Source organism: Hemicordylus capensis, chromosome 1 (genome assembly GCF_027244095.1).
Source record: "Hemicordylus capensis ecotype Gifberg chromosome 1, rHemCap1.1.pri, whole genome shotgun sequence".
In the NCBI taxonomy this organism is placed as follows: Eukaryota; Metazoa; Chordata; class Lepidosauria; order Squamata; family Cordylidae; genus Hemicordylus; species Hemicordylus capensis.
In genome coordinates, this window is record NC_069657.1 from 239801759 (window position 1) to 239826455 (window position 24697).

Here is a 24697-nt window from a genome sequence, read left to right on the forward strand (position 1 = left end):
TGAGTTCTGCGCCCTAAGCAGCTCCATAGTTGGCCTGATGGTAACACCGGCCCTGCAGTTAGCTCTGAGGAGTGACTTTTAATAATTGGACAATCTGGGCAGGAGACCAAAGCTGCCACCAAAAATAAAGAAAGAGGGTTTTCTGATTCCTTCTCATTCTTTTTCTCTAGTCATAAGTCTAAAGTATTTTGGTTATCATGGCTATGGACAGAGGCGCTCTTACCCCTGGACTTCCGGGCTGAAGTCCAGGGCATCCAGTCCCCTTGGGGGTCCCCAAATCCTTTTTAGTCTGTCCCAGGTGGTGTGGTCACGTTAAAAATGTGTGTGAAATAGTGTTTGTGTGTGTGAGAGGAGCCTTCAAAAACCTTTAGGTCTATGCTCCAAAATTCCCTGGGTGCCCCTCTGATTATGGAACCGGTTGTCCAAGAGCCACTGAAAACATATCTAGAAAATCAGAAGTAATTTCAGAGGCTCAACATAGATTAAAAGCCACTCAGAGAAATGTCACAATGGAACTCAGGAGGAACAATGGTCCATTGGGACATGACCTCACTTGTTACAACTCCCCTTTGCTCACTCATCGGTCACATGAGCAGAGGTGCTATCTGGGAGCAGAAGCATATGCTTTTCTCTGCTCTGTTATAGTGTTGTATATTGACATATACAACATATATAGTTGTATTATTTTATTATTATATTACATATATAGTTGTATATATGTTGTATATACAACATATATAGTTGTATATATAGAGAGTATAATATATTGACAAAAAGAGATAGAAAGAAAGCGTGCATACGTGCATCTGTTTTTGTGCTTAGGCTTTCTTTTAGTGAGAGAAACAAAGGGAGCAAGATGTAAGTAGGATTTCATAGAGGTTTCTACTTTCTGATTCTATCATTCTTATTGTGATTTCAGGAGAGCCTTGGGGCTTCCTCCTCTCTATCTAAGACAAGCATCTTTTTAATAGAGGTTGTCCTCAGGGCATGCTCTGATGCTTCAATACACCTGTGTGTGTATCTTCATGAGTCCAGGTGCTGGACCATTCATTTGACCCTTTTAAGCAAAGGCTAGTGCCACCTACTGGCTGGACATATTAGAGCAACATTTCCTAACAGGTGGCCCAAGCTCAGTCTAGGGGCAAAGAGCAGGAGCACCCTGCAAGCCCCACCTCTCATCTTCTTTCCACTCGTTTCTAGGCTGCAAAGGCTGCGGACCCTCCTGCGTAACCGGAGGCCCAAGTCTGGTCCACCAGAAGGAAGCAGCAAGAGAAAAAAAGAGGGTGCCACAGTTCCCATGGCTGCTCATCCCAAGAGCTGGCACTTCATTGCCTGCTGCAGAAAACCAAAAGAGCAACAGGAACCTGAGCAGCAGGGGGGGGTTCGCATCAGCTCTCCACCAGCCCCTCCCAGAGCAAAATGGTATCATCTCTGCAGGAGGAGGGAGGCTGTCGCTCTCAAGAATGGGAGGGATGCACACAAAGACAGGCAAAGCTCCAGAGGTCTTGAAAACCTGTCTGGAGGTAAGGAGATGCTCAGGATTGAGGGGGCAGGGTGGATTTAGGGGTTGAGAATCTTAGAAACTGAGGCCAATAGGTGAGGCTGGGAGGCAGAGCAGGTTCCCAGGTCGCTATACTCTTCCTAAACAAAGAGGGATCCAGTGAGAAGAAACTGGGTCCTTTTTGGAGGAAGGACACAGATGGGTGCATTAATATGTCTGCACATTCTTCATGTTCTTTCCCCCATATTCATCAGTGAGTGGTATGCACTGCTCCCTCGACTCCTCAGACCAGTCCCAGCTGGAGAACCTAGAACTGGTTGAGGAGGTCATGGTGGACCGCTCAACACAGACGGTCTGGGAAGACCAAAGTGAAACTGAGAGGCAAAGCTCCAGAGCAGATTGGAACCAGTCCGGAGGTGAGGAGATGCTCAGGATTTGGGGGGATTTAGGGGTTGGGAATGGAGAATCTTAGAAATTGAGGCCAATAGGTGAGGCTGGGAGGCAAAGCAGGTTCCCAGGTCGCTATACTCTTCCTAAACAAAGAGGGTTCCAGTGAGAAGAAACTGGGTCCTTTTTGGAAGAAGGACACAGATGGGTGCATTAATATGTCTCCACATTCTTCATGTTCTTTCCCCCATATTCATCAGTGAGCAGTATGCACTGCTCCCTCGTCTCAGACCAATCCCAGCTGGAGGACCATAAACTGGATGAGGAGCTAACCGTGGGCAGCCCAAAAGAGCGGGTCTCCAGATGGGAAAACATGGGCTACACGGACAGCCAAAGCTCCAGAGCAGTTTGGAACCAGTCTGGAGGTGAGGAGATGCTCAGGAATTGGGGGGATTTAGGGATTGAGAATCTTAGAAATTGAGGCCAATAGGTGAGGCTGGGAGGCAGAGCAGGTTTCAAGGTAGCTATACTCTTCCTAAACAAAGAGGGTTTCAGTGAGAAGAAACTGGGTCCTTTTTGGAAGAAGGACACAGATGGGTGTATTAATATGTCTGCACATTCTTCCTGTTCTTTCCCCCAGATTCAGTGGTCAGCAGCATGTACTGCTCCCTTTTCTCCTCCAGCTCCTACCAGTCTGAGGTGGAGGACTGCAAAGTGGATGAGGATCTCATGGAAATCATCCACAGGCATATGGAGGACAGAGAGGAGGTACAAAACCCCACATCCCAGGTGCTTCCTCCACAGGTTGCTTCCATGTTCTGGACCTTTACCTTTCCAATTGCTTTTCTGCCATCAGATGGAAGGGAGGGGAGGTGGGCACGAACGGTGGTTCCACATGACATGTCATATAGGACTGTCACGGTGATTTTCCCTGTGAAAATCAGCAATGCCTCTCCCGACCATCATGATCTTACTGCATGATGAGACTCAGAATTAAGCCCCATTCAGCACCTGCTCCTTTATTTCATTTCTGCCTCCTCAGTCCTCACTCCTTTCTTTCCAAGTGGCTTCTGCAACTTGGGCTGATTCAGAGGCACACAAGTGAACAGGAAACAACTGAGACAAGGGGCAGAAGCCTATTTAAGGATTTCCTTTAAGGGACGGAAGTCCTGGGAAGCCTCCAGAGTGCCGTGCCTGGATATTCTGGCTCTGCCCTTGCATTTTAACTCCCAAATTGCACCACAAAGAGGGTGTGGAAAAAGACAAGAGGGCATCATTGGGATTACTGGAAAGTGCTGGGTTGCCCTGCCCTCCGTGTCATCTGGATCCCCTGAAAACACTGAATGGAGGAAATGTGTGCCTCTGGGGGGAAATGACTGGAGCAGAAGCAGCCATGGAGCCCAGAACAGTTTCCATAGTAGCCTACAGGATCCCACCCCTTTTGATTCCATCCCCTTTTCAGTTCTGCCATCTCTCTGTGCACTAGCAGAATGCTATGCAGGGTGGGAAAGTCCTCAATTCCTCTCCCATTCAGAGCCACCGCGGGATGGGTGCTGGACTCTATCAGAATGTCCCCTCTTACCTAACTGCTTGACTCTCTTGCAACTTCAGAGAGCCAGCAATCAGGATGAGGATGTCCATTTCCTCGCGGTCCTCTGTGCTTGCTGCAAGGCTGCATATAAGAGCGGCCAGGAGAGTCTGGATCTCCCCTACAGCAAAGGACAACTGATAAAAGCAATCGTGGTGAGTGAGAAAGAGGACCAGAAATCGAGTGAAAAGATGGAAGTTAAATAAGGGGTGGGACTGGGAGAGCAACACATTTGTGTAATCAATATAGATTCCGCCTTTTAACACCAAACTGCTCCCAGGGCAGCTCACAAGCTTATCTTGAGAAGGTTCTGTAAAAGAAAGGCTTGCGGATTTGCTAGAGAGTAGGACAATGCAGCCTTTTGGAACAGGACCACTAAGTCCACTTAAAAACAGCCACAAGACTGCGGCGTACTTATAATTCCCACTCAAGGGAGTTAAGTGGTCGATCAAGATATAGACAAGTGCTTTGGAAGGAAGGTTGGAAGGTTGGGTGAGGTTGGAAGGAAAGCTCAAGAGTGGGCTGAAATAACCCCTACTAGGAAGCATCATGAATTGATGCTTCTCTGCTCTGTTTTGGCCCTTGGTCTTTCTCAGGTGGTGATGGAGAAGTCCCCTGTGCAGTCTGGGCCTACCATTCTCCTGCTTTATGCCATGGCTGCCGTCTCCTGCCTCAGGTATCTTTTCTGGGAGAAGGGGGATCTCTCTTCACAATAAGCCAAGAGGACTGGCAAAAGGGGTGCAGTGAAAGGGGCGAGTGAGGGGAGAAAACCTTCAGACCTGCTCAAAAGCCCCAGAGCAGTTCAAATAAAGGGGAGAGACACGGGCAGAAAAGGAAACGGAAATTGCCTATAAAAAAGAAGGGGTCTTCCCTTTGGCCCACAACACTATCAGTACAAGTGGCTGGAAAAAGAACGGGGATGTATTGGCTCTGTGATGGCCCCAGCGGAGTTTTGATTCCTCTGGAAGCTGCTGAAAATAAAATATTTTTTAATGCTGGACATACAGTAATTTGGGCTAAGCCAGAATGCGAAGCCATAATTCGGGAGGGAACAGAGTCGTGTCTGAACTGGCCCGATAGCCTGCAACGACTTTGGGGTAAATCCAGCTGATATGTGGACTCACGCTCTCTATTCTGGAGGAGATTCGAACTAAAAGCCATGTGTGTAAAAGCTCCAGGTAGGACTTGGGGGGGAGCAAGGTGTGGCAGCAATTTGCGCCTCACCTCAGGCTCCCAAATACCTTGGGCTGCACCTGAGGATGACAGCCTCTCCCCCACCCTGCATAACTTATCTTTTCCCTCTACCCTGCCAGCAAAATCAAGCCTCCAACTGACCCAGAGCTAGAGTCTGCGATCCTGCGCTTTGCTGTTCGCGGGGTCATAACAGTGCAAGCAGGACATGTCCACAAACAGGTACATTCTTATGGAATTCATCAAACACACCTCCTGGAGCCATGATTGCTAATTCCCTGAGATACCTTCTATCTTCAGGGGTGCAGTGGGCAAACAAAGCAGAGGAGGTGATTCACGGGTGCTGACACAGTCTCTTTCCACCTCCTTCATTGCATGGCCCATGGGCCACTGGTGGCCTCGACTTTCCTGTCCTCACCCCCGGCTGACAAGTCCCATGCTCCCCCATGCCTTCTGCTGTGCCTTCTGAGTAGCAGCGAGAGACGGGAAAGACAGGAAGGTGCCTGGAGAACCCCCTCAGTGTGCACACTCCTCGCTCGCCACTGGGTCACATGCTGCTAGGGGTGCGGGCACTGGACCAATCACAGGCCTGTGGCAGAAGGCAGAAGGAGATGTGGAAGTGGCAGCAGAATGGGCGAGTGCCGGCAGCCTCTGCCGCATAACCAGTGAAGGTCACTGGTCTCTTTTGTCATCCGGAATCCATGGAATGGCTTTGATGGAAGGCTCTCGCCTTGACTGTGCTGAGTTCCTCTTTGTTGACATGCTGGAGGGCGGGGCCTGGGGGGAGTGCCGCAATTACACACTGGCTCTCTCTTTTCTTTCAGGCTCTGCACAAACTCGCAGCAGACAATCTGGAGCTGATGCTGAGGGGGTTTTTGTCAGAAGCCCCAACCACACAGCATCTCTTGTCCCTCCTGGAGGTAAGAACATTGAAGAGGTGGTGAGGTGGGAAGGAGAGCCCGGCAGGGAGAGATGGACACCTGGGCCACATGTAGTCAGCGGGAATGCCCACCATGCACCACTGTGGCTCTTCTCTGATTGGCAGCCCAACGGAAAAGGCAGGAACATCATGCGCAATCTCATACAGCATGCTGTTGAACAGCATCACATATGCTCTACACATCTCTGAATAAAAGCTTGATCAGGAACAGTATCCCCAAATCAAAGAGACGCAGGAGAGGAACTACTGAGCAGACTCACCTGTTCCATCCTAGAGATCTCTGGGAAGCCACTCACTTCCTCCCCTGGACACAAAGGGCTAGACTATACATGCACAGACTCAAGAGGTAAAGCTTCTCCTTGAAAGCACGAACTGACACCAGCTCTGTGAAGAAATTCTGCTATACGTGTACAGGAGTGGCTGGAGGAATAGTTTCAAATCCAGGCAAAGGGGCATGAGAAAGCTAGATAGGTCCCTCACAGGTGCATCACACAGGCTTCCGACACCTCAGTATGAGCAGTTGACAGATTCCCACAGAAAAACAGAGGGCAGAGGAGGAGAGGTGAGAATGGGAGGAAATCCGACTCCTTCCTTCCAGACCAGAGGCTTCACAGGAGTTCCTGGCTAAGTCCATGCGGGAGGCAGTTGTGTGATGAGGCACGGGGATAGTCAAGAGTTCATACGGCGTGACAGAGACAAAAGGAACTTAAAAACAGGACTATGACTCCCTGTTTCCTGGAAAGAGCCCTGAGAAGCCAAGCATTCCTTTTATACGAAACATACCTGTTTGTTTGTCTGTTTGTTTGTTTGTTCAATTTCTATACCGCCCTTCCAAAATTGCTCAGGGCGGTTTACACAGAAAAATAATAAATAAATAAGATGGATCCCTGTCCCCAAAGGGCTCACAATCTAAAAAGAAATGTAAGCGAGACACCAACAACAGTCACTGAAGGTACTGTGCTGGGGGTGGATAGGGTCAGTTGCTAAATAAAGTCAGGCTTTTGGTTTATCATTTTAAAGTTTTAGGTTTTAGAGTTTTTAATCTGTGTTCTAAACTCTTTTAATTGGGTTAATATTTTAACAGGGTTTTTTTAAAGATTGTGAGCTGTATAGGGACTTGTATCTGGGGTGGTATAGGGCCATGTTAAATACTGTAAATAAATAAATGTTAGCTGCATGTAATGAGATTCTGCGGTGCTGTTTCTCTTTCAGCACATCAACATCTGGATCCTCTCCAGGAATGCCCAGGAGAGAGCACGAGCCAGCAAACAATGCGCCAGCTTGCTCCGCTTTAGTGTCATGATGCCTGATTGTGATGTGAGTATTACCACACACAGGTTGGCATAACTTGGTTTTGAAGGCCAAGAGAGTCCTTGTTTTGGGAGGCAACCATAGCAAGAGAAGCAAGTGGAAATCCTTATTCTCTTCTTGCTTTGTGGAGTGAGTCTGAAGGCTGGACTCCTTGCATCGAAGTGGCCTGAAGACTTGTCCCAGTCTCTGGAGCTGTTTCCTTTTGAGCTCACATTTGTCCCTTATTTTGAGGGCAACAGAGGGAAAGCCAAGAATCAAAGTGGGGAAGTGAGATTGGCCTTGTCTGCACCTTCCTCTGGTCTCCGAAGACCAGAGATGCATTTCATGGAGCTCTGAAACCAGGCACAGTTCTAGCTCAGGATAGCGGGACTCTGTGTACTAAATTCAAAGCTAATCAGTCACTTGGCTGATTTTTAATTTTTTTTTTTCCTGACAGGGAGGGCATTTCACTTTTTTCTTTTTTAATTTCCCTGTTGATCTTGCACAAGACTGCAATCAGCCACCAGGTGGCAGCCTTGTGCAAGAGCAACAGGGAAAGCACCCTCCCTGTCTAAAAAATTATTAAAAATCAAACCATTGTCTCAAGGGCTTCAAATTTAATACACAGAATCCTGCTATCATGTGCTACAACAGAGCTTGGTTTAAGAGCTCCATGGCCAGCCCTCCCCAACTTAAGAATTTTTTTATAATTTTCCATTGATTCCTACGTTAGAAAACAAAACAAAAAACACCCTTGTAGCTGGCAATAGAGACATGTCGCAGCTTGGCCAAGATCCATGACAAATTAATTTTAATTTTTAAAAAATGAGTTGAGCTTTTCAGGAAGGAAGAATTTTTAAAATTAAAGAAAAAATAGAAATGAATGAATGGAAGTTGATTCCAGGGCACAGGAAACAAGTCTGCCCAGAGTGCTATCATGTCAGCAAAGACTCGGCAAAGCCACCCCTCCATCTCATCTTGATCCACTTTATCCGTGGGGTCTCTCCACACATCAGCATCGTATCTGCAGAAAGACAGAGTATCCCAGGAAAACATTTTAGGAAGTGCAACTCTTTTTGGATGCAGATACTCTGAATTAAGCTCCATTTGTAAAGATAAAACCTGTATAATTCCGCTTGCTAGGTGAACAGTACCTTGCTGACATAGTAATGAATTTGGTCTAAATCCCACCCTCATAGGAATGCACCCCAAGCCCCATGTGGAAAAGCTCCAGGAGGGGGCAGGCAGAGTAAGAGAGAGGTGATAGTTAAAAATCAGTTGGATGACAATTGGTCAGACAATGAAGAGGGAGAAGCTAAGCTGGAGGCTTGGGTCAAGGGAGGAGTAGTGAACAGGAGGGACTTTTCTGGAGAAGAGAGAAGTCAGGCTTAAGGAGAGGCAGAGGATAAATCCAGAGAGGCGGAGGGTAGATCTGAACATCCTGAGAGGGGAGGCACATCAGGAAGAAAGCGATCAGGTTAGGCACCTAACCCCTATGTGGAGAGGAGGAAAAGTAAGAAAGAAACTCAGAACATTTCTGTAAGCTGTAAGTTATAAAAATTTAACATCATTCTGAAACCACTATGCTAATGTACATCTGAAACCTTGTTGTAACCATCACGCTTAGATTCCCCCCCCCCACGCAAAAAACCCAATAAAACTTGTTACTTAGGTATGTTTTATTTCCTCTCCCTCAACACCAGCAGAAGGACTATGCTATCACACAAACAAGATGGGGGGAAAGTGAGAGTTGGTCTCAGATCCTTTCTAATGAGGTCTGAGTGGTGGTAGCAAAGTTACTCTTGGCAGCAACGTTACTCACAGGCCTCTTATCCTTTCATCTCAGAGCTAAATGGGCTTCTTTCAGCCTGACGTGTGGCAGAGTTTGCTCTTCTGGCAACATACCTGTAGGTCAAGGGCGTAGCAAGGTTGGAGTGGGCCCAGAGATGAGATTTTAAAAAGCCCCCCCCCTCAAAGTCCAGGGCCTCCACACACCCCAGGCCCCCAAGGATTTAAGTCTGATATTTCAAAATATGTATGCTGCCTAGAAATACATTTCACTGAAGACACACACACACACACTTCACAATAGATAGTGATATACATTGAGTACTATATATTTGTGCTACTTTTAATGCCCAGAACACACTAGAAACACTAATGATTAAAATGGGACCCTCGCTGCAAATTAGCAAAGGAGACTTTCAACCATGCAGGGTGAGCCTATGTCTGTTTTCTCAGAATTCTGAACCAATTCATTCAAGTTTGATTGCAGGAGGTTTTTCACAGGAGGCTTTGAAAGCCCTTTTACACACTTCTCCTCTGGAATGGAGGTGCTGCATTCCCATGCTGGCCAGATTGACCCTGAAGTCCCTGCGAGTTACTGGGGAGCAGTTCACACATAAGAAAAATAAAAGAAAATAAAAGCACCACACATGCTTCACAGTTCTCACTCAGACCTTCTGGGTTGCAAAACAAGCCAGCAAATATTCCAAGCGGTTTTAAATTAAATATTCAGAGACGTCTCAGTCTCTCCCCGTCCACATCAAAGCCCTTTGGCAAGCAGATCCCTATATATGGGCGGGGGGGGGGACCACAAAAAGGAGTCCACCTTCTACCTGGCAAATGCTGGGCTGGGCAGAGGGTCTGCTGCAGAGAGCTGTGGGGGCCACTCTGCCTGCCTGCCTGCCTCCTTCTTTCCTTGCTTGGGGCCTCCCTTTAAGCCAACTCCAGTTCAGGCTTCACTGCGGCCTACACGGAGGCCTCCCTGGAAGCCCCGCCCACCCGCCCATCAGCTGAGAGGCGCCCGGGAGAAAAGGAGCTCTTGGCAGCTGGCCTGCTGCTTCGATGGCCCCCCAGGAGGACAAGCAGGAGAGAGGCAAGCAGGGCAACTGGCTGAGGGGCCTTGGGGCTGGGCAGGGGGCAGTGGGGAGTCCTGTGAGGTATCCCTGGTTGGGCCCCCAGGCAACCGCCTCCCCTTGCCTAATGGTAGTTACGCCCCTGCTGTAGGTATCCAGTTCATCCTGTCACCAACCCCTTGCCAAGACAGAGAGGAAAATGCACCCTCTTGGAGGGGCCTGCTTGTCTATTCACGTTAGGAAGGGAAGAGATGACTGGTCTACCCAACCCAGGAATATCCATTGCCCATGAAAGAAGGGGAAGGGCTGACAAAGCAATGTGGATGACAGAGATCCCTCTCATTTTCCTTCCTGCTAGAACTCTGCAGAACTCCCCAGTTTGGGCCACCATGTGGCCAAACTCGGAATCTGCATAATGGATTGCAGGAAGGATGTCAGCCGAAACGCCAGGGAGGGAATCTACCGGCTCCTAGAAGTACTTCTCCACCACAAAGGTAAGGAAGCTGGTGAGACCAACACTGCTTTCTAGATTTTTATGTGTTCTATAACAAATGCCTTAGTTTCACATACCAGTAAATAAGATTATAGCCCCTGGTCTTTTGTCTTGGTCCATTTATATCCACTGATTTCAGCCGAGTCCCTCGAAAGGTGCTTCAATAAGGGTGTGTCCTCCACAAAGATGACTCTGCTAGTGAGTGACCAGCAGCTGATTCAGCTGGATTTCCTCATCTCCCCTTCTCCACTAGACCCCATCCTATGAGCAAACATGGAGACAATGAGTATACAGGCCCTCTCGTAAACCAGACTCGAACCTCTTATTTCTCAAGTCTGGCTTTGGACCACTGCTGCAGTGAGCCATGGTGGGGTTCAGGCAATACCTCTTGGGGGGGAATCCGGAAAGACTCCCAGCCATTCTGTCAGAAACCCCCATTGTCATCAGGATGTATAAATATTTAGCCCCTGATGTTTCCTTCTCAGGCCAGAGCAGCAGAGAAGCTGGGGAGCTGTGGAGCCGGAGATGGCAGGAGGAGGAAAGAATTCTGGCCTATCTGAACACCGCCAGAGTTGGGGAGGTAAGAAGATCCCTCTGTGTGGCTCCCTTGGGGGCCAGAATGGCCAATTGTCCCCCTTTTTGGCAGTGTGAGAATGGGCAGAAGCGTCCTTATCACTTTCTGCATTCAAGAAGTGCCAGAATCAGCATTAGGACATCTTGACACAGACCTCTCCAGAGACACAGTGGGCTAAATAACTGCAGTGCATGTTAGTTCATGGAAATGCGACTTTCAACCTGCTGTAGTGGCATGACACCTTGATAAGATAATGATGATTGCTTTGGTTTGGAATATCTACATCTATCAATGCACATGGTCCTTTACTGAGTAGCCTGAGCAGAAGAGCAGGTCCTTCCCCAAGCACCTTGCCATCTCAGTTCTGACTGTGGAGGAGATCAAAGAAGGAAGGAATGAAGAGGGAAAATAGGAGAAGCAGTTCTTATGAGCTGAATGCATGTGAATCAAGTTGCACATCTTTGGGCTTCAGGGGAATTAATTGAGGCTGATTCTTGATTTTAGGTTTTCAGGGAGATCTTTAATAAAGATCAGGAAAGATCCTTCCTGAGGACCACGATTTGGGCCATTAATCATCCCCTCCACAGGGTTAAGGAGGCTGGACTGATCCTGCTGTACTCCCTCCTGGGCAAGGCCGATGCGCTGATGGGGTATGAGGTGAGCCACTGGTTAAGCTGCATGGCAGTGGGGGTGGGGGGTGGCATGTAATCAAAAAGGGCCTCTGATTCTGGTGGGTTGTGCATTTTCCCCATCTCCCCAGGAGGAGGAAATCCGGAGGAAAATCTGGCGTCGTCTCCGCCAAATCAAAGAAAGCAAAGGGCTGCCTGAAGAAATCGAAGGTATCTTAAAAAACCAAGGTAATCTCTATTTCCAAGGAATTGGGGAGGGTAAAACCACATCCCTGGAGTCACAGTGCAGGTAGAAGTCCTTTCCCCCACCCAAAACCATCCCCTGTACCATAGCTGGTCTCAGGCGTTAAAGGTCCCAAACATATTGCTGTAATGTGTGTGACCTGGACTTCCCAAGGGATCATGTCTTGATTAGTCAGGAAACCTTATGCAAGTCCTTGCATTAAGTCAATCCTTTTCAGGCCACATGCACATGTGCAGTGCATCCTGGGAAGATGGAACTTTTGGGAGAGAAATTCCTATAGTCCCTTGCTTTTTCAGGTGCTACAGGCTCAAGGCAACATCCAAGGACCTCAAATCTAAATCTAGTAGTCCTATTATGAATGTCACCCTCCCAGCCACCCTCTCCTCCTGCTGCCAGGACCCAGAAATTCAATGTGGACCTAATGCAGAATTCGGGCGAAATTTCTGAATGTGGATGCTTATCTAGAAAATGAATCCACTAATGTGGGATTTTTTTCAGAGCCAGTTTTGAGCGGCCCACCTAACTTCCATGGCACTTAATACAAGCTACGGCTATGACTTGCTTTCTAGCTGCATCTTTTATATGCTGTGGCCTCAAATGATTACTACCACAGTATTATTCTAGAAAAAATACCAGCAATGACATAGGTCCAACAGGGTTCTTTCCAGGGGCATAGCCAGGTTGGAGTGGGCCCAGAGACAAGATTTTAAAATGGGCCCTCCCTCACTGAAGTAGAATATATATAATATCTATCCTATGTGTCACAATAGAACATCATTCTAAATTATTTTTAAAGGGTTTGTAAATTGTGGATGATGCAAGTCTTTTAATGGTACTAGAGAAAGACATGCTGTTCTGGTAGCTCCAGGTCTTAACACTCACATCAATTTCGGAGGATGAATACAACTGAAGGAAGCCCGGGTGGGTGTGTGGCTGGGGGAGTCAGTCATGTGACTAGCCTCTGGGGGGGCCTCCATGGCAGTGGGCTCCCAGACAACTGTCTCCCCTTGCCCTATTATAGTTACGCCCCGGGTTCTTTCTGTCAAAGAACCCCCTGCTTTGGAAGCAGACAGTACTATTTGCTTTGAGAGCCTGAATGCTAACACCAGCTCCACATACAACTCCTCCACTTAGTACATTAGGAGTTCTACAGCGATTCCCATCCCTAATACTTTCCTTAGTCAAATGGTGCTGGCATCATTATATTTTTCCTTCTCTTCTCTCCCATTCAGGTGACTTACTGATGGACCTTGGAGTTGTAGCTAAGCCGACTACCCTCCCATGACACCTTCTTCCTTGTGGGGCAATAGTTATGGAAATGTCTGCTGATTTGTTTTGCTGTACTTATTATACTGATTACCTTAGGATGCTGTATTCAGTGTGTACCTGGTCTGATTGCTATGTGTAAACCTAAACTTAAATTTTGGCCTAACAAAAGGGCCAACGGTAATGTAGCTCAATTCATTGCTTTGCAATATCTTGAGATGCATGTTCATGAGGCTTAATAAAGGTTCGCTCTCTAGTGATCACTCGATTTCTTGACCTCAGGGGGGGATTCTGATATCGGTATTAATAGGTAGATATTCTGTTATTGTCTATTGGCCTGGGTTGACGTGTTTGCCTTCTTAAACTCTTTAACACAGAGCCTGAAACCTCTGCCATGACCTGGTTCTTTAATCAGCACGTAGAGGGCATCTGGCTCGGTGGTGTCAGCATTCTCGCACATTCCTATTGGGCTCGTCGTGGGTCCGCTTTTAGCCAATCAAACAGACTCAAGGGAATCAATCAAAGGCTTTATTGCATCGCGATAGCAAGGTAGACAATGGAGCTCACGCATCACATTGAATACCCAGAGCACAGTTAGAAATACACTTTTATACATCCCACAAAATGTGAAGTTCCCGGCCCCCAATACACATCCCAAACCGATGACCTAATCCTTTCTAATACGCATGCATAACTTAACACTACTGTGCATCAGGTGATCTTCTCTCTCCTGGGAACCAAGCGCCTGTTTCATTAGCATTTCAATTGCTACTATAATTGTTACTTTGCTTAGCTAGAGAGAGAGAGGTAATGACGACTATTGTTAAAGACAATGTTGCAGAGAATGTCCCTGGGCTGAGCAGCTGAGGTTACTCTAAGTTAGAGCTTTTTAGCTTTCTAAGCAAAAAGGAATTTCTTTGGTTTACTAAGCAAAATGGAGTTGCTTTGGTTTACTAAAACACATCAATTCCCCCCTTGAAATAATGAATCACCCTGGATCTTCAGGGTGCTTCAGGATGCTCTCATCAATGCTTGTAAGGGTACGGATGTGTATTTAGGTCCCAAACTGTGGTGGGGTCTAAAAGCTCTCATAAACATTTGGATTAAAGTTGGAATGCATTGCAAGCAACAACATGTGATTATCAATAAAAGACAAATACATACTATGATTATGATTATCTTCTGTACCCACAATCCCCAATTGGGTAACCAAGAAGTGAGCCATGCCCATATATCCATAGGGTTTTCCTTTCCCATATTATGCCATATTTGATCTTTAAGATTTTGAACATGATCAGCAATGGATCCAGTCTCATTGACATAAAAACAGCAGACTTCACCTAGGACTGCGCAAGCTCCGCCTTCTTGAGCTGTGAGAATATCTAAAGTTCTACGATTCTGCATAACTACTTCTCCTAATGAATTTATCTCTGTGCCCATATCAGTTAAGGCTAACAGTGTCTGGTTAAATGAGAGTTCGATTTGTCTGGAAATATTAATGATAGCTTTTTCTAGTTGATTGACTCCTAATCTAGGTAGTATAGTCCTTGCCCATTGATGGAACTTAGTGTTTCATGTAGCTAAGGGGTTTGGAACATAATTGATTTTGGCATATCTTCGTGTTCTGTGTAACAAGCTTCCAAGATTAAGAACTTGTGGTGCATTAAGTGTAGGTTTCACATAAATGGTAGGTGCTAAATGGGCTGGTGCACATCTGCCTGTCCATCCTGGGGGTAATGCACGATAGGCTCTGTTCCCACAGACCCAATAAAGGCCTGCTGGTAAGGCAACAATTAAGTTGTTTCCTGAACGTGGTAGATTGACATCATGGCTACACAAATCCACAATGTCTTTACCTGTGTTGCCAAAAAATTGCTTCCATGTTTTTGATACTCCCTCTGGAAAAGCACATGCAATTGTTACCCAGATGTCATACCAAGGCGTGTGCGTGTTAAAACTGGAGCCTTCACAAACATGATCAGTCTGGTTTGCCTGTTGACAAAGGCCAAAACCTTTTGTAAGATATATGGAAGAATGATAAAGGTTCAGGGCTTTTGAAACAGTGATCCACTCTGAGTCTGTGAAGTTAAGAAAAAGAAATTCTCTAAGAGAAGTAGGTATTGCTAAATCAAAAGGAATATGAAAACATTCTAGTTTGTTCTCTCTGTGTTGAGAGAACCATGTTCTGTCCGTGCTGTTAAAGGACACTCTGTGTGTACAGCTGTGGTAGGGATTCACTCCCAAAAACTTCGCTGTACCATTTCTATTTTCAGTGCAGATAGGATGCAAGCCGTGGCTTGAAAGCTTACTATCCGGGATACCAAGGGCATTCCTGTTGAGAGTTTCCCGTTGAATGTAACCATAGCGATTAAAGCTAATACTTTTCCCTTGGAAGTGAATTGTTTCGCTGTGTTTTCCCCAAGACCAATATGTAGTGTAATTTGAAAAATAATGGGGCTGTTCTGTGGTTTGTGGATAAGTAATCCACCAGCCAAGTGTGACTGGAATGGCCACTACATTTAAAATATCCCCTTCTGTGCTTGCCATGTGACTGCATAGCCAGCAGTCATTTAAGTTGGCAATGTCAGCTAAAGTCTGTAAAAGTGGAGCATGTGGGTGTTGAATTGACCATGTACACAAGAAATAACATGACAAACACCAAAAGAGATACATCCTCCCTTAGTACAGGAAAAATTAAAAGAAGAGGAGAAAAAATATTGTTCTTTGCAGGAAAAATATTTGAGAAAATTAAAAGTGTCCTTCATCCATTGCTTCCCACACTGCCAGAGTATCTTCAAGGGAAAGAGGCTCTGGTGGGGGTTTGGGGGGTGGCTGTTTGCATAAAGTGAGTCTCAGGTCTCCGCGCTTGGTCACCGCCCAGTTGTTGTTGTCTTCTGGTTCCTCTGCTGGGGTAGGCGCGAATCTCACTAGGGTATGATGGGTCCAAGTCCTTGATCCAGAGAGACGAACTGCAGTTTGGGTCACTAGGAGCACTGTAAACGGGCCCGTCCACCGTGGCTCGAGGTTAGGCTTCTGCCATTTCTCAAGGTACACCTGATCGCCTGGCTGGAAAGGGTGTTGTGGTCCCTCTAGTGGCGGCCGTTGTGTTGCCTGTAAATGAGAAGAAAGAGAAGACGAGGCAGCCGCAATGCCAACTACATGTTGTTTCAGCAATTCTTCTCCCCTGACATGTAAGTCAGATACATCAGCAGATAGAGGATTTAGAGAACACACTCTCCCATACAGAGCTTCAAATGGTGAGAGCCCACTACGCCCCCTCGGTGTGATGCGCATGCGAAAAAGGGCCAGAGGCAAGGCGTCTGGCCATTTTAGCGATAGTTCTTGACATATCTTCCTCAGGTGTGTCTTCAAGATCCAATTTGAGGCCTCTACTCTCCCGGAGGACGTGGGGTGCCAGGCCATATGTAGGTGGTAGCTAATTCCTAAGGCTGTGGCCACCTCCTGCATGACTGTAGAGGTAAAATATGGCCCTTGGTCCGAATCCAAATGCCTAGGAAGTGAAAATCTCGGTATAATGTCTTGTAGAAGTCTCTTGGTGACTTCCTTTGTCTTGTTTGTCTTACAAGCAAATCCCTCTGACCGCCCAGTGAAATTGTCAATAAACAATAATAGATATTTATACATTCCAGCTCTATGCATGTCAGTGAAGTCTAATTGCCAAGAGTCACCTGGGGCTGTTCCTGTCCTGAGCAGACCGCGTGGTCTTGCTCTCCTTGGTGGAGCTGGATTGTTCTTAATACAAACCACACATGCATTGACAGTGGTGGCTACCATTGCTCTCAATTGAGGGTGGTAAAAATATGTGACCAAGAGCTCATATAGTCTGTCCCTTCCCAAGTGTGTAGTCAGATGGGCTTGCTTAACTAAGGCCATGGTGGTGCCATATGAAAAGAACTGTTGGCCTGAAGTATGGACAGCTCCATTCTCAGTTTGAGTCCATTCAGGGTTTTGCAAAAGGTTATTTAAAGTAGACACGTCCTCTCCTGTCATTGGGAAAGGGTGATCTTGAGGCTGAAGTAAGGGGAAAGCTGGAATAAGTGGTAACATGATTACTGTGGGTGGGGGTGGCAGCAGAGCTGCTGTTTTGGCTGTGTGATCTGCTCTGGTATTGCCTTGGGCAATCTCAGTGTCCTTTCTCTGATGCCCTGGACAATGCATAACTGCAACCTTGCTTGGTAAAAGTATAGCATCTAGAAGTCCCAAAATCTGGCCACCATGCTTTATTGGTGACCCATCAGTGGTAATTAACCCTCTCTCCCGCCAGATGGTGGTGTGCGCATGTACTACCGAGAAGGAATATTTTGAATCAGTGAAGATATTGACCTTCTGGTCCTGGGCTAACTGCAAAGCTCTAGTCAAGGCGATCAGTTCTGCCAACTGAGCTGAGGTCCCAGGGGGTAATGAGTTAGCTTCCACTGTAGCATGTATGGTAACCACAGCGTAGCCAGCCCTCCTGACCCCATTGTCCATAAAACTGCTCCCATCTGTATAAAATGTGAGATCTGCATCTGATAGTGGAATATCAGTCAGGTCTGGCCTGGCTGAGCAATGATAGTCCAGAAACTGCTGACAATCATGCAAAGGAGGGTCTGGTTCTGACATGTTTTGCCGTAAAAGGGTAGCTGGATTTAATGCAGTGCAGTGATGAATGGAAAGTTCTGGAGACTTGATAAAAATAGCTTGGTACTTAGCCATGCGTGCAGGTGTCAGCCATTGGTTTGCTCTGTTCTCCAACAATGTAAGAACTGAGTGTGGAACATACAGTTTAGTCTTGGAACCTAGGGTGAATTTCAAAGCTTCTTCCCAAATGACAGCTGCTGCGGCCAGGGCCCTCAAGCAAGGAGGCCAACCTTGGGCCACGCCATCAAGTTTGGAAGAAAAATATGCAATTGGGCGATGATCCTTGCCCAGGGTTTGTGTAAGTATCCCAGATGCTGTTCCCTGACTCTCAGAAGCAAATAAGTAGAAAACCTTGTTGTAGTCTGGCAGTCCAAGTGCTGGAGCACTCGCAAGAGCTGCCTTTATCTTCATGAAAGCAGACGGGCAGTCTGCTGACCATGTAAAGCTGTCATTTTCTCCTCCAGAAAGTGCATCATACAGAGGTTGGGCTAAAGCTGCAAACCCATGAACCCATTGGCGGCAAAAATTAGCCATTCCAATAAAGGAACGTAACTGGCGGCGATTGGAGGGTGGGGCTATTCTGCAAATGGCCTCTTTTCGCTCTGGCAAAAGAGACTTCTGTCCTTGGCTGAGTAAGAGTCCCATGTACTTAACCTGTGGCAAGGCCACCTGTGCTTTAGCTTTTGATGGATGGAAGCCTGCATCCGCTAGATGGAGCAAAAGTGAAGTGGTAAGGATCAAATTGAGCTCCTTTGTGGTTGTAGCTAGGAACAAATCGTCTAGAAACTGCAGCAACACAAAATCTTTTCCCTCCTCGCCCTCAGGGGGTGTCCACCTGCCCAATTCCTCCCTCAACGCACCGCTAAATAAGTGAGGAGCCGAATTAAAGCCCTGAGGGAGCCTAGACCATTGGAGCCTGACTTTTACATGCGTTATCGGGTCGTGCCTTTCTAATGCAAATATTGGTTTTTATTCTGGCGCTAAAGGTATGCAAAAAAAAAAAAGCATCCTTCAAGTCCAGAACAGTAAAAGTAGTCATTTGTGGTGGCACAGCTGTCATTAAAGTGTGTGGATTTGGCAAAATTGTGTGTAGGGGTTCCACACAGGCATTTACTGCCCTTAGGTCTTGTACCAGGCGCCATCTACCGTCTGATTTTGGAATTGCAATGATTGGGGAATTCCAGGCACTTTGGCTAGGAACTAAGATTCCATTGGCTATAAAGGCATCAACAATTGGTTTTAATCCTTCTGCGCCTCCCTTCCTTAAGGGATACTGTGGTATTGCAACAGGCTGGGTGTTTGGTTTCAATCGGATTGTCACTGGTTGGGCATACTTTGCTTTGCCTGGCACTCCCTCCTTGGCCCACACTGTCTCTGGTACTTGTAAATCAATCAATGGTGCAAGCATGGGTGGGAAAAGACCCATCACTCTAGCTTGAACTGCCCAGGTTTCTGAATCAGGAATTTCCATGGTGATTTGGTCTGGGGCGAAAGATAAGGTAGGCCGCATGGCACACAATAAATCTCTGCCCAATAGATTCACAGGGCACTGAGGCATGTGCAGGAAGGAATGTTGTCCTTGTGACCCTGCGCATTCAAAGGGTATGGCTTCCAAAAAGTGATGTTTTGCTGAAGCACCCGTGGCTCCTTCCACAAAGGTGGAACGGCTGCTTGGGGTAGCCCCTTTTGGAGTAATTAAGACTGAATGAGTGGCGCTGGAATCTACTAACATTGAAACAGTCTGAGCATTTGCTCCAGAGCCCACTCTGCAGGCCACCAGGGGTTCTGTGGGTGAAAGTGTTCGGCAAGTCCCCAATACAGCTGTTTCCCCCGGCCTGTCCTATCTGGAGTTCCTTTGTTGATAGGGACTCTGGGGACTAGACTGGTAGGGCTGTTGTTGGGATTGGAACTGCTGGCCCCCCTGCTGCTGGGGTTGAAATTGTTGTGGTTGAAACTGCTGTTGCGGCTGAAATTGTTGGAACTGCTGCTGGGACTGGAAATGCTGCTGTGGCTGGACAGCCGAGGCTGTCTGCCAATAGGGCATTTGCTGCATTTGCTGTGGAAATGGCTGCGGCCCTTGAAACCGGGTCGGACAGTTCCGGACCCAATGGTTTGGATTTCCGCAATGGCAACAATATGGAGATCCCTGTCGAGGGGATGCTCTTCCCGGCCCCTGCTGGGCCCCCTTTCCTCGACCAGCATATAGGATATGTGGTTTACTTCCTCCAACTTTCTTCTTCTTCTCTTTTTCTTTCTCCTTCTCCCTTTCCTTCTCCTTCTCTTTTTCTGACTCTGGGTCTGGGTTCGCTCTCTGTGTATAGACACGGTAGGCTGCTTCCACTAAAGAGTCGAGGGCCATGGTTAAAGGTGCATCTAACTTATTCAGCCTTTTTCTAATGTCCTGGGCACTCTGAGCTAAAAATGCTGCTCTCAAAATATGTTCTGCTTCTGGAGATTTAAGGTCCAGGGACGTGAACTGGCAAAGGCATTTTTCAAGCCTTTCCAGAAAGTCTCCTGGCGATTCTTTTGGACCCTGAAAGGTCTGATGAAGTCTGTTCAGATTTGTATGTCTAGGCACACAAGTTTTGAGAGCCTCTAGAAAGAGCTGGCGAAAAGTGTCCAAAGCGGCACTCCCAGCATCAGTATTTGGATCCCAGTTAAGATCCTGCAAAGGATATAGATCTGCTGCTGTGGCTACTGGTGTCTGACGGGCGCCCATGTTGGCGGCCAACTGGGTAGCTTTTTGCAAAAGGAGGCGTCGTTCCTCCGCTGTAAGCAAGGAACCGGCCATTTGCTGGACATCGGCCCATATAGGTTTGTGAGTAGCAAACACAGACTCAAAGAGACTAGAGCAGGCTACCAGGTCTTCTCTAAGTGATTTGGTTTGCAACTTCCAGTTCATTAAATCTGCAGATGAAAAGGGAACATGGACTAATGTTCGTTCCCCTGTGGCAGTTAAAGTCTCCCTCAATGGAGCCAAAATTGGGACCCTGCTGCTGCTTTTACTCCTAGTATGCCAGGCAACGGGGCTGGTTTTGGGGTTTGTAAGGGAGACGGTACCGCTGTTACTAGGCACAATAGCTAAATCCAAGGCTTCCAAATCTTTCCTTAAACGCTGCAATGGTGTTGTTCCCAAGTCAACCAAACCTATGCCTGCCCCCGTTCCCAAGGATGTCAAAGGTGTAGGAGGTGACCCCAATGTATCTCCCCCCTCTAAGTCAACCAAACCTATGCCCGCCCCCCTTCCTGGAGAGGGTGCTCTCTGTACATCAGGCACATTGGGAATTGGATGCAACTGAGGCTGGGGAATAACCTGAGGTTGTGGTGGGGGTGGAGATGGGTAAATAGGTTGAACCCAATCATCTTCTGGATATTCATAGGGCCTGGGAAAGGGTGGAGGAGGGGTGGGAGCGGAAGGAATGAGGGGAGTGGAAGGGCAAGACTGCAAGGGAAATAGTCCAGAAGAATTCCCTGCGGGCATTAGCCCACAGTTTATAGCTAACAGAGGTCTGCACCATAATTCCATGAATGGCTGAGCATAGCGGTGTTCTTCATATTTTCCCGTTTTTGAGCAATATATCAATAATTCCAAAATTAAAGATTGATAACACTTCCTGTAGATGGCCACCAGGTGGCGCCATCGCCAAGCGGATAACTTGGCCACACTTCTATACAAAGACACTTCAAAACTTTCTTTTTGAGAGCATTTTTCTCCCCTGTGAGAATTTCCCAATTCTTCAACACACACTCCAAAGGCATGCAGGAAATCCTTTCAGATTTGGTGTACTTGCTATTTCTGCTCCCCATGGCCCCTCCCTAGTCTGCCTGTGCTTGGGCCGTTTATTTTTGACTCAGCCGCCCCTCCCTTGGGCTTTTGGCTTGAGTCGCCCCTTTTCTCTCGGGCAGCCCTTCTTCGGCTGTGAGGTTTCCTTTCCCCCTGCTCGAGCTAAAAGTCCCCCTTGTGCCCCCCTTTGGGCTGGGGTACTCACCAAAGACGTCCCTGGATTTCACTCTCCACCCAGACTCCCATTCACTCCTGCCTCGATTCCCAGATGTAGCGTGTAGTAACGACTGGCACGTCCCGGGGCCACGAGAATCCTCCGCAGACAAAGGCTGTGGTGTGCGCTGGCCCTCACTGTCCCGTGGCGGGTCAGATCGTCCACCCAGGTCACATCCGACACTCACGGCACCAAATTGATGTGAATTCAGTTCGTCCTTGGGTCCGCCTTTTCGCCAATCAAACAGACTCAGTGGGAATCAATTAGAGGCGTTTTATTGCATCGCGATAGCAAGGTAGACAATGGAGCTCACGCATGACATTGAATACCCAGAGCACAGTTAGAAATACACTTTTATACATCCCACAAAATGAACGCTGAGAAGTTCCCGGCCCCCAATACACATCCCAAACCGATGACCTAATCCTTTCTAATACGCATGCGTAACTTAACACTACTGTGCATCAGGTGATCTTCTCTCTCCTGGGAACCAAGCGCCTGTTTCATTAGCATTTCAATTGCTACTATCATTGTTACTTTGCTTAGCTAGAGAGAGAGGTAATGATGACTATTGTTAAAGACAATGTTGCAGAGAATGTCCCTGGGCTGAGCAGCTGAGGTTACTCTAAGTTAGAGCTTTTTAGCTTTCTAAGCAAAAAGGAATTTCTTTGGTTTACTAAGCAAAATGGAGTTGCTTTGGTTTACTAAAACACATCACTTTCACACTCCCATATATTCTTTTTTATCTGGAAATCTTCACAAATGTAAAATTGCATGTATCAATTGGCTGGTCGCGCAGCAGGTGAAACCGCCCTGAGCCATTTTGGAAGCCATTTTATACAAATCAAAATAAATAATAACAACTCGGTTGGCGGATATCACTATGTAGACCACAGTTTCTCAAGCGCCGGTCCCCGGACCGCTGCCGGTCCCCAGGGGGTTGAGTGCCGGTCCGTGCAAGTCCTTTCACACCCCCTCCTTTTCAAGCATGCCAGTCCTTTAACACCCTGGAGATGAGCTCCCTGGAGCTCATCTTTAACCAGGCAGCCTTCGCTGCAGGGCTCTGTCTTCCTCCGGAGTCCCAGACAGCCTTTTCTCACTCCCAGCTAATCTCCAGTCTCTTTGATGAGAGGAGATAGCGAGAGCGAGTGACATCACTGGTATGCAGCCGCCTGTGAAACACACACGAGGCAGGTAGCAGGGCGAGTGAGAGGGAGGGCTTGGCTTGGCTGGAGTGCTGCATGCCTAAACTCTGTTCTGAACTACTACAGAGGAGGAACAGAGGAAGGCAGGCAGGCAAAAGATAAGAAAACAAACAAAAGTAAGCAACAGTGCTGATCAAATGAAAAAAGAAGGGAAAGATAAGAAGAATGAAAGGGGTGGGGGTGAGGGGCGGGCTGATCATGTACTGACGCAACAAAAGGGGATGGAGATCAAATAAAATGGGATTTTTAAAAGCAAGCATACAGGAGAGAACAAGTACAATCTGTGTGAACTGAGAAATAAAATGTGGGCGGGGGATGAGGGAGATGAAGAAAGGGGTGGCTAGGGTGAGCTACTGACTTACCAAAAAGGGGATGAAGCTAACATAAACTGGGATTTTTAAAAGCAAACATGCAGGCAGAAGAGAGAACAAGTGCAATGTGTGCGAACTGAGAAACCCAGTGGAAAAAAGAGATCACGAGAAAGGGGATGGAGTGGGGGCTGGGTGTAGCAAGGCATGGAATGGTGAATAGAGGAGAGAGAAGGAGGGAAAGAAGGATGAAGAAGAGACCCACTAAAAGTCTTCCCACTCATGTGTGAGTACATAGTGCTCCCTCCCTCCCTTAAACCTCTGCCTAAAAATCATAACAGTTGTAAAAACCTGGAGAGATATGAATGTGTGGTATGAAGGGTTAAATCTCCCACCCCGTTCCCTGTGGTTTACTTTCCTAATGTGGATGCCATATTGCTGTGTAAAGTTCATTACCATAACATTACCTTTTCAAGGTAATGAGTGTTTTAGTTCTGAGTGTACTGCTTGAAGGTTTTTTGGATGATGTTTGTTTACAGACTTCCAGTATGATATGAGATGTCATGTTTTAAGCTTCCTATCAATTAAGTTGATAAGCTGGTTTTATGGTAGCAAACATGCATTGTCCCATTTGCTAAGGAGAGCAAGGGCAGTGATTACCAAATGAAGAGAGGAGGAAATCTGGAGGGGGAGTATTGTGTGTGTAAGAGAGAGTACTCTTTTAAAAGCAATATTAAATCACTATTTTTATGCATTTAAGAAGCAAGATATTATGTATACAGGAACTTGACACAAGTTCCTGCCTGCATGTTTATATGCAAAATAGATAGATGAGGAGTAAGAAAAGACAGAATTGGAAGAATGGAGTGTAAGGTTGCAGCCTAGTTTTAAAAGATGGTAATGTTAAATCTGGACTGGACAAATGTCAGGTGCCAGGGAGCCATGATGTCTCATCCTTTCCTCCCTCCCCCTTCTGAGCCAGAACTTCAAAAGTTAAATATTGATTAAATTCATTTTCATTAATTTCACTTTGATTTAATTGATTGATTAAGTGTTATTTTAATAATCGGCACCCTAAAAATTGACCTCGGCCCCCATGAGCCAAGTTACAGACAATTGAGTGGTGAACACCTGTGAACGCCTGTACTAATAGATAAACTTAAAACCCCTTTGCTAACTGCTGGTCTGGGACTAGAAACTGCACACACAAAAATATAGCGGTCCTTGAAACTGTGCATAACTAATTTAGCGGTTCTTGACTCCAAAAAGGTTGAGAAACGCTGATGTAGACCATTCTCTGCAAGTACAGTGCTGCCAACACGCTGCAGAAGATGCTCGTGCTGTCTGACTGCAGAAATGTTCTGAACTGCCTTCTAGACATTTTATCAGGGCCTTTGCACTGCACTAGTAATAATGATATTCACCATCTACCATCTGCTGTGAGCTGTTGTAGCTTTTAGCCTCAGTACTACTTGGAGGGTAGGCTGCATTGTTTATTCAAATTGTTTGGTCAAATCCTAAAGAAAGGGTTTAGATTGCTGTGTCTTACCAACCTGTTTCCGTTCTTTCGCCACTGTTGCTCCC

General features: G+C 46.9%; 2 protein-coding genes and 1 long non-coding RNA gene across 4 annotated transcripts; 1 reads left to right on the top strand and 2 right to left on the bottom strand.

Annotated features, from left to right (window-relative positions):
• Window positions 1-1449: 1449 nt before the first annotated feature.
• On the top strand, window positions 1450-13221 carry LOC128340362 (maestro heat-like repeat-containing protein family member 1). The gene is made up of 14 exons (XM_053285372.1): window positions 1450-1523; window positions 1756-1917; window positions 2149-2313; window positions 2529-2656; window positions 3500-3631; window positions 4073-4152; window positions 4790-4889; window positions 5492-5587; window positions 6820-6924; window positions 10114-10249; window positions 10734-10828; window positions 11327-11479; window positions 11583-11661; window positions 12928-13221. Exons 2-14 carry the CDS (start codon window positions 1764-1766, stop codon window positions 12978-12980), a joined length of 1476 nt encoding a protein of 491 aa, XP_053141347.1. The 5' UTR covers window positions 1450-1523; window positions 1756-1763; the 3' UTR covers window positions 12981-13221.
• Window positions 7692-9654, bottom strand: LOC128340363 (uncharacterized). Of its 2 annotated transcripts, XR_008313647.1 has the most exons (3): window positions 9516-9654; window positions 8720-8802; window positions 7692-7921 (listed from the first exon to the last, which is right to left on the bottom strand). It is a non-coding gene; the product is annotated as an uncharacterized LOC128340363 (long non-coding RNA). The 2 variants fall into 2 exon arrangements; XR_008313646.1 differs by lacking the exon at window positions 8720-8802.
• A 254-nt stretch (window positions 13222-13475) lies between the features above and the next one.
• LOC128340361 (uncharacterized) lies at window positions 13476-21128 on the bottom strand. Its single transcript, XM_053285371.1, has 2 exons — window positions 20831-21128; window positions 13476-20749 (listed from the first exon to the last, which is right to left on the bottom strand). Exons 1-2 carry the CDS (start codon window positions 21126-21128, stop codon window positions 19443-19445), a joined length of 1605 nt encoding a protein of 534 aa, XP_053141346.1. The 3' UTR covers window positions 13476-19442.
• Between the last annotated feature and the right edge of the window lie 3569 nt (window positions 21129-24697).